At 36.4% G+C, this 17,236-nt stretch overlaps 1 protein-coding gene across 3 annotated transcripts in view; it reads left to right on the forward strand.

Moving 5' to 3' along the window:
• The window catches only part of LOC136026618 (heterogeneous nuclear ribonucleoprotein U-like protein 1), a 40,970-nt gene extending 26,663 nt beyond the window's left edge, over positions 1-14,307 (forward strand). For all 3 annotated transcript variants that reach the window (XM_065703343.1, XM_065703345.1, XM_065703344.1), the window contains 5 exons: positions 5,117-5,285; positions 5,647-5,820; positions 8,027-8,256; positions 11,576-12,058; positions 14,073-14,307. In XM_065703343.1, coding sequence (XP_065559415.1) covers positions 5,117-5,285; positions 5,647-5,820; positions 8,027-8,256; positions 11,576-12,058; positions 14,073-14,123 — 1,107 coding nt within the window. In that variant the 3' untranslated portion in view covers positions 14,124-14,307. The remainder of the gene's footprint in view (positions 1-5,116; positions 5,286-5,646; positions 5,821-8,026; positions 8,257-11,575; positions 12,059-14,072) is intronic.
• Positions 14,308-17,236: the final 2,929 nt, after the last annotated feature.

The raw sequence follows: 17,236 nt of genomic DNA on the forward strand, positions 1-17,236 counted from the left end.
TGATTTTCCTTTTAAAGCAATCTATTGATTCTTAGAATTTTGCGAGAGCTCATACCATATGAGCTCTTGGCTCTTTCGATCTTGTCACAAGTGCCGTATGAGCTCTTGTTTTGTTATGCATACCTCGCGGTAGGATTTGCGACTAGCTTGTTTGTTACTGGAAATTGCCCCTATTTAAACCAATATTTAATATAAATTTAAAACCAATTTTTGTCAATTGTTACTCTTTTTCAGGAAATTCTTCGTAGTCTGTAAGGCTAGACCAACTGGGGATTGTTGATTGCTATTTTCCTGCGAAATGTCACCAATATTTTTGGTGAATTATCACAGTTAAATTTATTTGAAAGGTCATAACTGAATTTCAAAATAAATGCTTTTTGAGTGTGCCGAATTTTAATCTGTGATAAACCAGTATTTCCCTTATGCGTTAGGGAGTTATAGTTCTAAGATTAGAATGTGACAAGCATGTAAATAAGTTTTCCTTTTGTAATTGTATCTACCAGTAGAAAGGGAGTTAAACTTCCCAAATGTTGGGAGAGAAGTGACAGCAGCCCAACAAATTTTAGTTTTAGCTGGAGTGTTTTTGTTGCAGAAAAATCTATTTTAAATCTGAACTTCCTTGTCGATGGGCATTATATTTGAGGAATTAGACCATAGTCGGGAAGGTCATATGGGCCAATTACTCAAAGGAAATGGTACGGAGTCTGTAAGCTGCATTAGTCGAACAGACTGATACTTCATCGCTACTACTACTTTCATTGTTGTGACAAGACACAAATATTATAAGCTAATTTTATTTTCTATTTTATTGTTTTTAATTTATAGAATTCTAAATTGGGAAATCATATTTACTAGTGTGCCGACACCCCTTGCCGTCCTAGTCGAGTGGTTAGCGCGCTAGAGTTGAAATTTTAAGGATAAGGGGTTCGAGTCCTGGCGGCGCTGGTTTTTTGGTTTTGAGGGGGGGGGGTCAACGGTGTGACTCTGTAAACTCAGCCAGAGTCGACCCACCTCTAAATGGTTACCTGGAGAAATATGAGGGGAAACAAGGGAATCATCGCATAATTTTCCTTCAACTGCGCATTGCACTCCTGGCCGGCAGAAAATAAAGAGATTTGTACCAGCACGTCTCAGACATATAGCGATCGCTAATTCTGTCGGCCTGTCTGTCCCGGTTTTGCTAGTTTAGGCACTTCCAGATAAGCTGGACGATGTAATTTGGTAGGCGTATTATAGGCCAGACCAGATAAAATTGGAAATAGTCTTTTCTTCGTTTCGGCCCTCATGGGGGGGGGGGTAGTGGGGGTACGGTTAATTTGGAAAAATTAGAAAAACTGTGGTATTTTTAACTTACGAACGGGTGGTCAGATCTTAATGAAATTTGATATTTAAAAGGATATCGTGTCTCGGAGCTCTTATTTTAAATCACGACCGGATCTGGTGATATAGGGGGAGTTGGAGGGGGAAACCTAAAATCTTGGAAAAAGCTTGAGGTGTTGAGGTATCTTTATCTTACGAATAGGTGATCGGATCTTAATGAAACTTGATATATAAAAATAGTTTATGTCTCAGATGTTCCATTTTCAACTCAAATTGGATCCGGGGACATAGAGGATTGGAGGAGGGAAACAGAAACCTTGGAAAATGCTTAGAGTGGAGAGATCTGGATGAAACTTGATGGGAAGAATAAGCACAAGGTATAGATACGTGTTGTCATAATTGGAATGGATCCGCTCTCTTTGGGGGAGTTGGGGGGATTGCCAGCGCTTTGGCGAGATTGGTGCTTCTGGACGTTGTAGGACGATGAAAATTGGTAGGCTTGTCAGTGACCTGCACAAATTGACTTGATAAAAGTTGTTTCGCCGATTCGACCATCATTTTCCTGGAGGGAAAGGAAATATTGAAAAAAATTAGGTATTTTTAACTTACGAATGGGTGATCAGATCAGAACTTACGAAAGGGATCAAAAATTGCTAAATTTTTAGAAGGGATGGGCAGCAGCTCAACGTTCTTTAATTTTCGGCTTATATCTTTCTGTTGTGAAAAACCTGCGCCGCTTACAGCTTGGTTTAAAGAAATGTTCAGTAGTCTGTGCGCTAGTTACCAGATATTTGAAGGGAGGGAGCATCTGCTGAACTCCCATCTGTATCCAACGGAGTTATTTTTCTTGTTGATTTTTGAACCAAAACATAAATGCCAATTACTGTTCTGTTTACGGAAATTCTCCTTGTCAATAATTTATATCAGGCGAATAGACTGATTGTTTTTCACGACAACTGCATAACATTGCTGTGAAAGGTCGTAAATATTGTATAGCTTACTATTTACTAAATAGTTTATTAGTATATTCTAATTTCAATTTAGCTATTATATAATTTTTGCAGGATATTAGAAAGGAGGGGAGCAACTCAACACTCCTCAATAATAAGCTAATCTCACTCAGTAAGAAATAGATTCTTTTCTTTTATCTTCGACAGTTTGAACCCTAGTCTGCAGCCATTTATTACTCTAAGTTCAACTTAAGTAGCAATCTTAATACCCAACAATATACTGATACTACCAGCAAACCATGTCGAATAATATATAGAAATGAAGAAAAAACTTTTAACAATAGAGATAAGAAAGATAATAATAAAGATAAGAAACGACTTTTCCGACAACAAAAGAAAGACAGGGACAATTAGTGCAATCTTATTGTCTCCAATCTCTCCCTCCTTCAAACGGGGACTTAAGCATTTTTTGAAGTTCTCATAATCTCAGGCAGTAGTTTGTAAACAGGTTATGTTTACATATGTAAACAATAGGTTAATTAAACCAAGCTTCCCCACTGTTAACTAACCTGTCGAAATGTGCAGTTTGGTTATTGCTAATGAAATAAAACAGAATGTGATTGAAAATATAATACCTTATCAACAAAATTATGAAAACTACAACAAAGAATTATATAAGTGGGGGGGGGGGCGCCCAAACCGCATTATATTAATTACGTTACCTAGACTAACCTGAACAAAACTAAAACACCAATTAAGTATTTTAATAAAATATAGCTACAATGTAATTTCCCACCGAGCCGAAGCTAATATTGTCTGGTATAGAGACCATGAAGACCGGTTATTGTCTCCTGTCGCGATACAAGATCTTGAGTCTGGTGGCTATAAGACAGAAACTGATAACTGAAAATTAAGGTTAAATGTTTTTTTTTGTCAAAATTTCAATAGGCATATAGACCTGTTAAGTAGGAAAATTTCTAAGACTTAGAAATCAGTATTATTGTCTCCTACCCTCTCCCTCCCTCAAACGGAGACTTGACGTTTGTTCCAAGTCCCCATAATTTCAGGGAGTAGTGAGTAAACGTTTTAGGTTAATTAAGTCAAGCGCCCCTAAGGTGATTTTTTGCCATTTGGGGGAGGGAAGGGGTGTAGAAGATAAATAGTTATATTGATATGTAGAAAGAGATGGAACTTTACCAAATAATAGAAAGACCTGGGCAGGGGCTGAACTCTTCGAGTTTTTTTTTTTTTTTTTTTCAGTGAAGTCTGCTCTGAGTTGCAGATTTAGCGTCTATCATTGCTTTGTTTAAAATAAAATAAAACATTTTATTTTCTGTTCAATTTCTAACGGAAATTTACGGTATTTTGAAAAATCTCAATTTGCCATATCTGAAAATGAACCAACGCTCTTTACGCTAGACATCGAATAGGATACGATTAATTTTATGGACAGTTAATCTTTTTTTTTTTTTTTTTAATTGTAGAAATGAAGTAAAAAATGTCCGAATATTTGAAAGGAAGGTGCAGCGGTTGGGCTCTTAGTAATGTTCAGCAAAAATAATATTGTAAGATAATAACAAATATAACTCTGTATAACTTGGCAATAAATATAAAGGATATAATAAATAAGGGAACGATAAGGAAATAAATAATATAACTTATAAAGGTGTTCAGCAAAGGTAATATCGTTGGAGTAAAAACTGCTTTAAATGATAATTTGATAGCGAATTACTGTTCCATTTAAGCAATTCGTTCGCAGTCTTCAAGGTCCATGCTAGGAGAACACTGATATTCAATGCTATTACTGTTCAATATTGCGTTGAGCATTACAGAATAAAAAAATTTAGTTATAATTTATATATAAGGGCTATCTGAACTTCAAGGAGTTGCGAAACTTGAAAAGCACAACCTGTGTAGTCTTCTAAGATAGCTAGCGTACAATAACACAGCAAAAATTAGCCCAAGGTGCCATTTTTGTTTACGAACATATGCAGAAAGTTCAATATAAAAATGAATCACTTTGGATTTGAAGAATTTAATTTGCAGCCACCTTAGAAAAGTGGCCAAATGGTTCTTGTATTTATTGAGTCAGGATAATTCAAAATAAAGAATTATGAGGAATTCAAGTCTCATTTCATGGCATATATTGCTCTATTACTATTGTTATAATCGATTCAACCCCTTATCCATTGCCCTCCACTCTTTTCTGTTTTGCGTGAGTATAAAATTTTATAATTCTCGAATTAAGTCCTAGCTACGCGGGTTCTAAATATGTTTTAGTACCCAGTAAATAGACGTTTAGTTTTTGAACTTTTAGTCCTTGTAATGCTTAGGTTATTGATGATATAAGCTCCGTAGCCATAGGCTAGGAAAGGGCAATTTCAAAGCTGGGGTAAATTCTGGGCATTGTTAATCAGTTGCAAGCTATGAGTGATTCTCTGTTTACGCTAATTTTGCAATGTATGTGGCGAGAGTGGAGGGTGGAGTATTTATGAAGTTTTTCTTTTGTAAGGCATTTTACCTTTATTTTATTATACAACGTCTATAGATGTATCATTAGTGGCTTTAAAAAAAGGAGTACTCATAGGGGGCTAAGGGGTTAGGCTGTATAGCCTGAAGTTGGAAAATATGAAAAGGAATGGTCTTAAAGAGAGAGAGGGCAAGTGCACCGACGAGGTTGAACATACATAGCTTGCATGAAAAGATTAACTTAAGCCTGAATCCCCTGATTTTATTTAAGTCTCCAGCAGCATTTAAACGGCTGCGGAGGCTTTTAGTTGTTTATATATATTCTATTTGTTAATATATACTGATTTCTTTATGGAATCTCTCTCTATGCAATACAGACCAACGTCTACCCGTCCGCTCAGAGGCGAAAGTTGAAATGCTTTGGAGAGTTTATTCGACGTGCCGTTGTCATTGTACCAACTGATGAAGAGTTCAAGAAGCGCGTTGCTAAACGCGAAGCGGAGGAAGGCAAAGATGTGCCAAACGAGGCTGTTCTCGAAATGAAAGGTACAGATAAAACCTATGAAAAACATTTTTTTTTTTATTACTTTTTTTTATCTCCCTACTTTTTGAGAGAATTAATTTTCTCTCAATTATTTTTCTCTGTCTATTTGTCTGTATAAATAGTTAATTATTTGCCAAGATTTCTCAAAGTTCCCTCATCTCAATGTGGGATAACTGTTGTAGGACACAATATCTGTATACAGAAAACAAACATCCCCCTGTTGGATGATTGTCAAGCATCATTTTTTTCTTATAAGGTCAGCCTTGTTGAGGTAACTATTGTAGTATGTCCTTCTTACTTGCAGAAAGTTAAATATTGAATATATTTATGTATACATTTTTTAAATTATTACTTTGTGTTTAGCAAACTTTCGTCTTCCACCTGAGGAGGGAGATTTGTTGAACATAGTTGAATACGTGGAGCTGAATAAAGAAGAGGCTGAGGCTCTGGTCAAGACATATAACGAAGAAGGAGTTAAAGCAGGATATGGACAGAAAAAGCAGCCCCAGGAAAAAAAGAAAAAGCCAGATGATAGAGGTATTTTTTCTTTAAGATTTTTATTTGCTTTTTTGTCCTTTGATATTGGTCCTTTTCTTTCTATTTCGTTCTGGTTCTTTTCTTTGTTATGGTCAGTTTGCTCTTTTTGTTTCTTAATCTATGTCATTGATCCGTTCTTGTTTTTGTTTTGGTCATTTTTTCATTTTGCTTTATTGTCGTTTACTTTCTGTTCTTGATTATTGATCCGGTCAGTTTTTTATTCTTTGTTATGGGTATTTCGCTCTTTTCCTTTCTTGTTCTTTGCTTTCAGTTTTTATGGCACTTGGTGTCTACCAACTGAAATATAGCGATCGTAACGACTAAATGTCGGTCCGGGTTTTGCTAGTTCGGACTCTTCCAGATAAGCTAGGACGATGAAAGTTGGCTGGCGTATCAGGGACCAGACCAGATTAACTTAGAAATAGTATCTTCCCCGATTCAACCATCTGGGGGCGGGGGGAGAGCGAGCAAGCGAACGAGATAGTTGAGAAAATTCTTATTTGTCTATGAAACAAGTAGTTGTTCTTCTTAAGTGTGGCTTGCTGGTCTAGGGGTATGATTCTCGCTCAAGGGCCAGAGGTCTCATGTCCGAATCCCGGATCACCCTAATTTTTACACGAAGAAGATCCGAAACTAGATACGTGATCAAAATAGCGATTGCTGAAAGTTGGCATGTGTATCACGGACCAGGCCAGATTAAATTAGAAATAGTCGGCTTCCCCGATTCGACCATTTAGGGGGAGGTAGAAGGATGGTCAATTTGGAAAAATAAGAAATTTAAGAGGTATTTTTAACTTACGAACAGGTTAATTTGATATTTAGAAGGACCTCCTGTCTCGAGTTCTTATTTTAAATCCCGACCGGATCCGGTGATATTGGGGGGAGTTGGAGGGAGAAACTGGAAATCTTGGCAAACGATGAGAGTGGAGAGATCAGGATGAAACTTGGTGGGAAGGATAAGCACAAGTCCTAGATACGTGATTGACATAACCGGACCGGATCCGCTCTCTTTGGGGGAGTGGGGATTTCCAATGCTTTAGCGAATTCGGTGCTTCTGGACGTGCTAGGACGATGAAAATTGGTAAGTGTGTCAGGGACCTGCACAAATTGACTTGATAAGACTCGTTTCCCCGATTCGACCATCTTTGTTTATCTTTGTAATAATTGCCAATAAACAAAGAAAAACAAAATCGATAACTGTAATACCGAGTAATTTTAGGTTCTAACCTTGTCGCAAGTGCCACATAGAGTTTATTTTTGGCTCTTGTTCATTATTGATCTGTTCCGTTCTTGTTCTTTGATGTGGTCATGATGCTCTTTCGCCTTCTTGTTCTTTGTTTTCCGTTGTTTATAATCTACTGGATTATTCGTTTTGCCGTATTTTTATTGAAATAAAATTAAAGATATTGGCGCCCAATATCTCACCCTCTTCACCTGTATCCCATGCATTATTTGTGGAAAACTTTTGACAGTAAGACCTATAAATGAAGTTAGTTTTTGAAAGACTTTCTTCTGTAGCTAAATAAGGGCCTTTACACATATAGAAACAAAATGGGGCAAAACTCCGACATCTTGTTATTTTGACCCGGTTTGAGGTTTAGATGATTGAGGCTAGAGATTAGGATGGTTAGAGGTTAGCTTTGAGGATAAGATCAGGCTCCAGAATTTTGGCATTGACATGCAATTTGTAGTTTAGATGAGCTTGGCCGTGTAAAACAATGATGCTAGGCGTGTTTGTCTTGAAAAAAAAAGGAAAATAACTACTATGGGATATTTTACGCCGAATATTCTAATTGTATACTGGATTATAGGTGTAATGTGCCAGAATCCCTTCTTTTCTTCTTTCTTTCTATTTGTCATACTCTTTCTTAGATTGATCAATTTTACATATGGGGAGAAATTTCACCGGGGGAAGGGGTGCGTCGGACCCCTGAGGTAAAAGGCCAATACTTTTATATGAATACATTCGATTTCTTCTCAGAATCAGAACTCTAGGGTAGCTGGATATGTGTTTAATTCGTTATCTTCAAGTTTGGTACAACAGCAGAAAAATAGCGATATTTAACACTGCAATACCACCCATTGACTTATTATTGATGCAAGATTTCAAACCCTGTCTTGAAGAAATTGTCTTGACAAATAGGGTCAAATTTCAATTATTTTTGGCAGAATAATAAACAAGCAGTAATGTTATTCTACCTTTCAGATAAGCGCCGTAGAGGAACTCGTGGGCGTGGTCGTGACGCACGTAGTCGAGACCTTAGTCGAGGGAGATTTGAAGACCGACGTGGGCCGAGGAGAAGTTTTGAGCCCCCTCGGGGTCCAATGGGTTACAGAGATCGTATGCCATCTGCACCTGGCGGAAGATTTGCTCCCTACCCACCAATGATGGCAAGAGCAGCCGCATTCCCTAGAGGGGGTGTTTATCCCGAGAGAGTAAGTCATATGGTTTACTATCCTCATCCTTTGCGATTATGCAGAAACTTGTTAGTAATGAGTATAGCTCGTTCAGCTTAAGGATCTGTTGAATTTTCAGCATTTTGACTTTGATTTTTTGATTTTCTTGATGTTAACAGCCTTATGTCAGCTACACTGCCATTAAACTTATTTGATGGCGTGAAACTTATCTTGAGTAGCAAGTTATCCTTCTTCTTTATCTCAAAAAGCCTTAATGCTGCTACAACTACCAGCTCACCACAGCACCAAGCTGCCTGAGGCTAACACAGCTACGCACGCTCCTCCATCCCGATCTATTCAAAGCCTTCCTCTACCAGTGTTACCAACTTGCACACTCTTCTTTTGAAATGCACTCTATTTTTCCTCAGAGTGGAAGCGGAAGAGTGAAAATCACTATTTTGGGGTGCTAGTTTTTATTCACTTTGAACGTCAGTAGTTGGTAACTTAACGAGAAGTGTAATTAACCCAAGAAACATGGTCACCAACTTGAAAAATTTTCCTTTGAAATAATTCTTTTATACCATAGAGATGATATGCAAGCTTTTGCAGCTGTGCGCGTGAAAATTTGTTGACTTGCGCTCTTTTTGAGCAAAAATCACTCTTTTTTAACTTGATTTGCACTATTTTTGGATATCAGTGGCTGGCAACCATGCCCTATACACCCTCCCATGATGTTCCCATATCTCTAAAATCTGTCCTTAATACATCCTCCCATCTTAACTGAGGGTGACCTGCTTTTGGTTTAGCCCTAGATGATTGGCTGAAAAGGGCAATCTTTGGCAATCCTTAGCCTTAATGTAATGTATAAAATTGTCTGTATTATATTTTTTTTTCTATTGTGGCCTCTCTAGACTAAGCAAAGCTTTAATTAGTTAAAATGTTGCGTCTGTACCCATCTTTGATGGTATGGACAGTCCCATTTTCAAGAAGAAACTTTTTTCCCACAAGGCTAAGTCGTAAAGTTTTTCTACACTACCATCTGAATTATCCAGAAGCTTTTTAAGGATAGTTAGCATTTACATTCCCATTTACAGTACCCAGCTAGAATACATTGAAATTTGTCAGTAATTTTAGCTTGCGCGGAATGCAAGTTAAGAATGAAGTTAAATATTACTTCAGCAGATATATTATTATGAAAATTTATATTATTTTCATTTTATCAGTTTCACTTACTAACTGGACTACGAGAGGGTTCGATAATTCATAATGGGAGTTATAGATGGACAATCTAGATCGTGAAATGTCCGTCACTGATCATCGATCATTGCCGATCATCGGTAGGGTCTATAACCTAGACTGTGCATGCGATAAACTATCTTGGAATATGCAAATCTTGGATAAAATGATACATCTACCCTCTTGATGAACCATTACGTAAGAAATAAATACGAAGAAAAAAAAGGATTAACTAAAAATAATACGAATTTTTCTTGTATCTATTAATGTCTCATTAGATTTACTTCCAATGAGACATTAATTGATACATTATAGAAGACATTAACAGAAGTGTGTCGACCCAACAAAGAATCTGACCATTTTACTTGATTTAACCTAATAAGCTTTTCTACTAAAGTTTTCCCAAAACAAAGGTAAAAAAAAATAATACATTAATCACCATTATAACCAATATTACTGAAATGGATTAGTGAATGTAGATTGAAAGTATATAATGATATTCTGTTCTGGAAACCTCGTAAGTTTTTTTTTTTTTTTTTTTTTTTTTTTTAACGTTATAAAAGAGGAATGTTTAAAAAGTGTTGTGTTTTCAGTGAAGCGTAAATGAAGCTCTGGTTTATAAGCTTAAAAGGCGTTAAATTTCTAGTTGTGGTAAATTCTGTTCGTTTTAAGTTTGCCTTCATCATATCTTTAACTTCTGTCATTTTCTGTTTATCAATCTTTCGCTCGACATTCCTTGAAAGTTCTTAATACCCTTAGCAACTCCTGAGATATTGCATATATGGGCATTTAAAAGCCTGGATGTATATTATTTCTTTTGATTTACTTCAACTCGCCCTGATAGTTTTAACCTAATATTTTTAGACTAAAGTTTTATCCTAGAGATATTGCATGTATGCCCTTTTTACAGCCCGGATGCATATAGCCTTTTGTGTTATTTTTAGTTCAACGTCCCCCTCAACTGTCCCTGAAAGTTTTAACTCAATACCCTTAGCTGCCCCTGAGGTATTGCTGATAAGCCAATTTGACAGCCTTGATTCACTTGAGGTCTTTTAATCCAATTCAAAATCTCCCTCAACAGTCCCTGAAAGTTTTAACTCACTACTTCTAGCTGTTCTTGAGATAATGAAAATTCTCCCCCTTATTACGACCTTGATATACATAGTATCTTTTGATTTTATTCAGTTGTGTCGCTTGAGTCTCTCCTGATAAATTGCAGATGCACTCTTTTGATGACTTGGATGCATATAGTTGTCAACATTTCTTAAGCATTCCCAGGTTTAAATTAACAGCCTTGGTTTTTTTTAGACCTAGGATCAAGCATTTCCCTCTTTTTCGAACAACAATATCCATACTAAATAATGGGCAACTTACATAATTTATAATCTTCGCCTCAGATGCTTTGAAGGGTCATTTCATCCCCGAAGATATAATTTTTTTGTTTACCTTTTAGCTATTTTGAGCACAATGGAACGTTCAAATGAAAAGTGACAAGTCTCACACTTTCTTTAAAAATGAATCGATAAGTTTTGAAGATTCCTCTGTTTGGTCTTGTCCAGTTATATTACCGTTACTTGTTTACTCAACAAACTTAAAAAATTTGAAACTCCATTTTAGCAATAAATCTAATTCGTTTGTTTTTGGACTGCTGCATTACAATATTTGCCTTAGATTTACAATCTGCAAGTTAAGAAATCCTTCAATACGAATTTGTTTGAAAGAAACATAGTTTGTGAAGTATGTTTCTACAGTGTTGATTTTGAGCCTACATGTTACAATGTCTCTTGTTTGTAATTACCAACTCGGAATTGCGAAGTTACCAAAATTGAACGATTTTTGTGAAATTTTTACCGAGTATTTGATTTTGGACTCCTATATTGCAATTTTTCTTTTATCAGCAAGCTTTAAGCTCAATTCATAACTTTGTAAAAATGCAACGTAATTCCTTTTATTTGGTAACTTCGAGCTTAAAATAAGTTTTATATTAAGAATCAACAAAAATTAGAAATGGTTCTGCTAACTAAGTTTTCATGACAGTTGAAATCAAATAGTATGGAATTTTTTATGATTGTTTTTTATTCAGTTAATAATTTTTCATGATATTTTAAATTTGTTTTTTTAGGCTTTTGATGACGGCTATTACGGTGGCGCTCCAGACTATCGTCGTGATGTTGCACCAGTTAGAGATTTCTATGATGATGGTTTTGGCGAACCAGCATACTCACCAAGAGGTGGTCCTATGGACCGTCCAAGAGGAGGTGGACCCATGTTTCAAACTAGAGGACGAGGTCCTGCCAGTGCTGGTGGCGATAGAAGGCCTGTTCCTGCTGCAAGGAGGTCTTTTGGTAGCCCAGCTGCTGGAGCATCTCAGGCTGGTCGTGGAAGGGAAGCAGTTGCTCCTCGCAAATCTTGGGGACAGCCAGCAGCCCAGTCATCATCGTGGGCCAGTCCACAGCAGGTGCCACCTGTCGCTAATTCTCCACAGCAGTGGGGTCAGTCGTGGAATCAGTACAGTGCTCCTTCTACCGCATATCCCCAGTACCAACAGAGTGCTTGGAATGGACAAAATTATGATTCGGGCTCATCATGGCCTCAACAGCAACAGGTATTAAATCATTTGTTTTGCTTTTAATATTGACTTAAGGTACCTTGTTTCTGCTAATCAGAATAGACTGGATAGTAACACTTTGAAGTTTTTAGAATCTCTACATGATTTCCATGCGACTACTGTTTTCTATGATGTAAAGAAAAAAACCTTTGACATTTTAAATCATCAAATTCTTCTTGACAAAATGATAAATTCCGGTATAAGAGGGAAAGGATTACAAATTATTAAATCATACCTGTGCGGAAGCAAAATCGTAGTAGATGTTTGTGGAAAAATGGCTAATTTAAAAAGTCTTATTGATATTGGTGTCCCCAAGGCTCAGTATTAGGTCCACTTTTATTTTTGATTTATATTAATGATCTTCCACGTGGTTTGCAAGTGAATATTTGCCATGCAATTCGTTTTGCAGATGATACGGCTATAACAGTTAAAGCTCATCGACATTGATCGAAAATTTGACTATAAGTGTTACCTCAGTCGATTGTTTGTTTCCAATAATCTAGTACCGAATTTTATAAAAAGTAAATTTATGGTTTTGGTCGTTCAAAACGTGCCCCTCGAGATATTTCTTGTCAGGAGCTTCAGGTTGGTGATAAAAAAAAATTTGTAGGGTCCAATCATATCGTTATTTAGGAGTTTCTCTTTATCCCTTTTTTTCATTTCATAATCATATTGAGTATTTAAGATTAAAACTTGCTCAAAATATTGGGTCGATGTATCGTGTGAAGAATATCTTCACATTTACCATATTAAAAATAATTTACCACTCTCTAATTGCTTCTTATTTAAATTGCTGCTCATTTGTGCATCTTAATACCTTTTGGAAGCACATAAATCCCTTACAGGTACTACAAAATAGGGCAATGAGAACACACATTGTGTTTTACATTGACCTTCAAAACTTGGAAAAGCTTTGGAAACTAAAATGTTATTCTTTTTCTTAAATTTGTTAGATTTAAAAGATATAGGAGTATTAAATGCTTCCAAATGGGTTTTCCAAATCTAAAATTTTAAAAAATATTTCTGTGATAAATCTCTGTTAATTTTACTTCCTCGTTCGGATTGTCGGAGGTCTGGGATGTACCGAATTCCTTTTGTAAGTTCTGAAAAGTCAAGGTTTTCTGTTAGGTACCAATACCCTTCATTGCAAACAATTATAAGCTGATTGACAAAGTCTGTTTGAACCGTCTCAAAAATCTCAGCTAAATCTAATTAAAGATTGTTTGCTAAAATTTTGATTATTCACCATTGATGATGGAAAATTAAATTATTTCATCTTCTTTGTGTGTTTTGTTTTTGTGTCCCTGTGTTTGGGATGGCCTCCCACGCCCCTCATGCCCCATATTTGTTTATTTACTTATCCTTGTTACTCTTCTTTTGTGTTTTTTTCCTTTTTTCGTGCTAAATTTTGGGATTATTATTATGATGAGATTTTTGATGTTTTTTCTATGTTTTTTGCCCTGTATCCGCCTTACTAGCTCTGTTTTCTGTTAGGACATGATATTGTTTTTTTTCATTTTTTAAGTTGATTAAAGAAAACGTTGAAGTTGAAGTTTTATTTGATGTTTTCAAAAATAACCAAACTGTAGAAAAAACTTCTTTTTGTAGAAACTAAGAATGACAACCTAATTGGTAACCTATATAGGCGACGAAATATATGACCATACAGTTTGTCTCCCTTCTTAGAGAAGGTGCCATTTTCGAGAACCACCCTACTTTTTCAAACTTTGTCAGCTTTTGAAGTAGCAAATAATGTCAACCTAATTGGTAATTTATATATGCGACGAAATATTATAACGACCAAACAGTTTTTCTCCCTTCTTTAATAAGGTGTTACTTTCGGGAAACCAGCTTACTCTTCCAAGCTTTGTCACCTCTTTGTTCTCCTCCTCGTCCTTCTTTCTCTCTTTCTACCTTTCTCTCTTTCTACCTTTCTCTCTTGCTCTCTTCCAATCTCCTTCCTTTCTCTGTGATACACGTTTTTGGTGGTATATATGTTTTATTTTTTTAGTCATATGGTGGATTTGGAGGGGCAGGAGCCACACGAGGATACTGGAAGTAAAGTGAATTATCAACTCTGTTCCATCCTCCCGTAAGCAAGTGTTTCATGGATGATAGATTAGCTGATTCTTTATTTACAGGTCTCACTTCGTTTCATATTAGTGTCTGTTCAAATCTGTTTCCATAAGCAGAAATATTTTATAATGACTTCTAGTATGACATTTAATAAATTACTTGTTTTTTAATGGAGTTTGTCATTTTGATTTTTTGTTGTCTGTGTCTATCTATTGAGCTTATATATTGCAGAAATTGATCGCATTTTCGTGCTCCTTATCTCACCGCTTTTTTTCTTGAGCTTGTGGGTATTTCTTAAAGAAATTCTTAAACAGGTAATACGAAAAATTAGATAAAAGACTATTATTATGGTAATATCAGGATCAAGAGATTCAAAGCCATTAAAGGTAATGGTATGTTTATGGAATCCCAAATTGTATAATTTTATCGATATATGTTAGATAAGCTGTGGGTAGACTACTATTATCGATACATGTTAGATAGGCTGTGGGTAGGTACGCCAATGAGGAATCCCTGATTGTGTAACTAGTTCCAGCGATATATGTTAGATAGGCTGTGGATAGATCGCCAATGGGCCTTTTTAACGGATTATGAACCATTAAGTGGGGGGGGGGCAATGTTTCTGCAATCCCTGATAGTATAACTAGTTTTACCGATATATGTCAAATGGGTTGGGGCTAGGTGTGCCAATAGGCCTTTTCAAAAGGTTTAAAGCCATTAAAGGTGATAGTATGTTTCTGGACTCCCTAATTGTATAACTAGTTTTATCGATATATGTTAGATAGGCTGTGGATAGGGACGCCAATGGACTTTTCAAGAGATTCAAAGCCATTAAAGGTGATAGTATTTTTCTGGAATCCCTGATTGTATAACTAGTTTTATTTATATATGTTAGATAGACTGTGGGTAGGTACGCCAATGGGCCTTTTCAAGAGATTCAAAGCCATTAAAGGTGATAGTTTGTTTCTGGAATCCCTGATTGTATAACTAGTTTTATCGATATATGTTAGATAGGCTGTGGATAGGGACGCCAATGGACTTTTCAAGAGATTCAAAGTCATTAAAGGTGATAGTATGTTTCTGGAATCCCTGATTCTATAACTAGTTTTATTGATATATGTTAGGTAGGCTGTGGGTAGATATGCCAACGGGCCTTTTTTAGAGCTAAAATAAAATAAAAAAAAATGAGTTTTTTAACTAAAAGTAAGGAGGAGCGACATTAAAACTTAAAACGAACAGAAATTACTACGTATATGAAAAGGGCTGTTCCCTCCTCAACGCCCCGCCCTTTACGCCGCTAAAGTTTGACTCTTTCAACTCTACTTTTAGAAACAGTCAAAAACTTAGCGCAAAGAGCGGGGTGTTGAGAAGGGAACAGCCCCTTTCATATAGGGAGTAATTTCTTTTCGGTTTAAGTTTTAATGTCGATCCTTACTTTCAGTTAAAAAAAAACTTGTTTTTATGTCGATTGGTATTAATCAAGTGACATATAGCGATCGCAAATTCGGTCGGTCTGTCTGGATGTCCCGGTTTTGCTAGTTTAGGAATTTCCAGATAAGCTAGGACGATGAAATTTGGCAGGTGTATCAGGGACCGGACCAGATTAAATTAGACATAGTCGTTTCCCCGATTCTACCACCTGGGGGGCCGGTTAATTCGGAAAAAATGAAGGATTTTTAACTTACGAACGGGTGATCGGATCTTAATGAAATTTGATATTTACAAGGACCTTGTGTCTCAAAGCTCTTATTTAAATCCCGAACCGATCTGGCGACATTGCGTGGGGGGCCTAAAATCTTGGAAAACGCTTAGAGTGAAGGGATTTGGATGAAACTTGGTGGGGAAAATAAGCAGAAGTCCAAGATAAGTGATTGACGTAACCGGAACGGATCTGCTCTCTTGGGGGGTGGGTGTTAATTCTGAAAAATCAAAAAAAAATCAGGTATTTTTAACTTACGAAGGAGTGATCGGATCATAATGAAATTTGATTTTTGGAAGGATATCGTGTCTCAGAGCTCTTATTTTAAATCCTGGCTGGATTCGGTGACATTTGGGGGGAAAAAATCCTTCGTAACTCATATTTTATTTTAAATCCTGACTGGATCCAGTGTCATTGGGGGGGGCGGAAATCGTGAAAAACGCTTAAAGCGGGGAGTTCAGGATGAAACTTGGTGGGAAGAATAAGCACAAGTCCAAGATACGTGACTGATATAACCGGATCCGTTCTCTTTGGTGGAGTTCGGGGGGGGTGAGTAATTCGGAAAAATTAGAAAAATGAGGTATCAGTAACAAACGGGTGTTCAGATATTAATGAAATTAGATATTTAGAAGGATCTTGTGCATTAGAACTCTTAGTTAAAATTCCGACCAGATCTGGTGACATTAAGGGGAGTTGGAGGGGGCAACCGGAATCCTTGGAAAACGTGAATATCGAGGTATCTTACGAATTTGTGATTGGATCTTAATGATTGATATATAGAAGAATCTTATGTCTCAGATGCTCCATTTTCAATTCGAATCGGACCCGGGGATATCCGAAAATCTTGGAAAACGCTTAGAGTTGAGAGATCGGGATGAAACATGATGGGAAGAATAAGCACAAGCTACAGATACGTGATTGACATAATTGGAATGGATCCGTTGTCTCTGGGGGTTGTTATATTGGAAAAACTCGTCATAAGTGCCATATGAGCTCTTGTTTTATTTAATTTCTGAACGTTTTTGAATTAATGCATATTTTGATTTTGGCTCTCCGCCCAAGAATAATTAAAACGAAATTTTGAATATTAATTTTTTTTGGCTACATTGCTTTCTCATAGTTTTGATCGGGCGATTTTGAGAAAAAATGGAGCGGGGGAGTACGCCTAGTTACCCTCCAATTTTTTGGTTACTTAAAAAGGCAACTAGAACTTTTAATTTTACGAACGTTTTTATTAGTAAAAATACACATAACTTACGAATTAACTTGCGTAACGAACTTCTAAATTCGTATATTTTTATTACGTATCTGAGAGGGTTCACCCCCTCGTTAATAGGCCTTTTCAAGAGTTCCTGAACCAGTAAAGGTGGTATGTTTCTGGAATCCCTGATTTTACTACT

Source organism: Artemia franciscana, chromosome 4 (genome assembly GCF_032884065.1).
Source record: "Artemia franciscana chromosome 4, ASM3288406v1, whole genome shotgun sequence".
In the NCBI taxonomy this organism is placed as follows: domain Eukaryota; kingdom Metazoa; phylum Arthropoda; class Branchiopoda; order Anostraca; family Artemiidae; genus Artemia; species Artemia franciscana.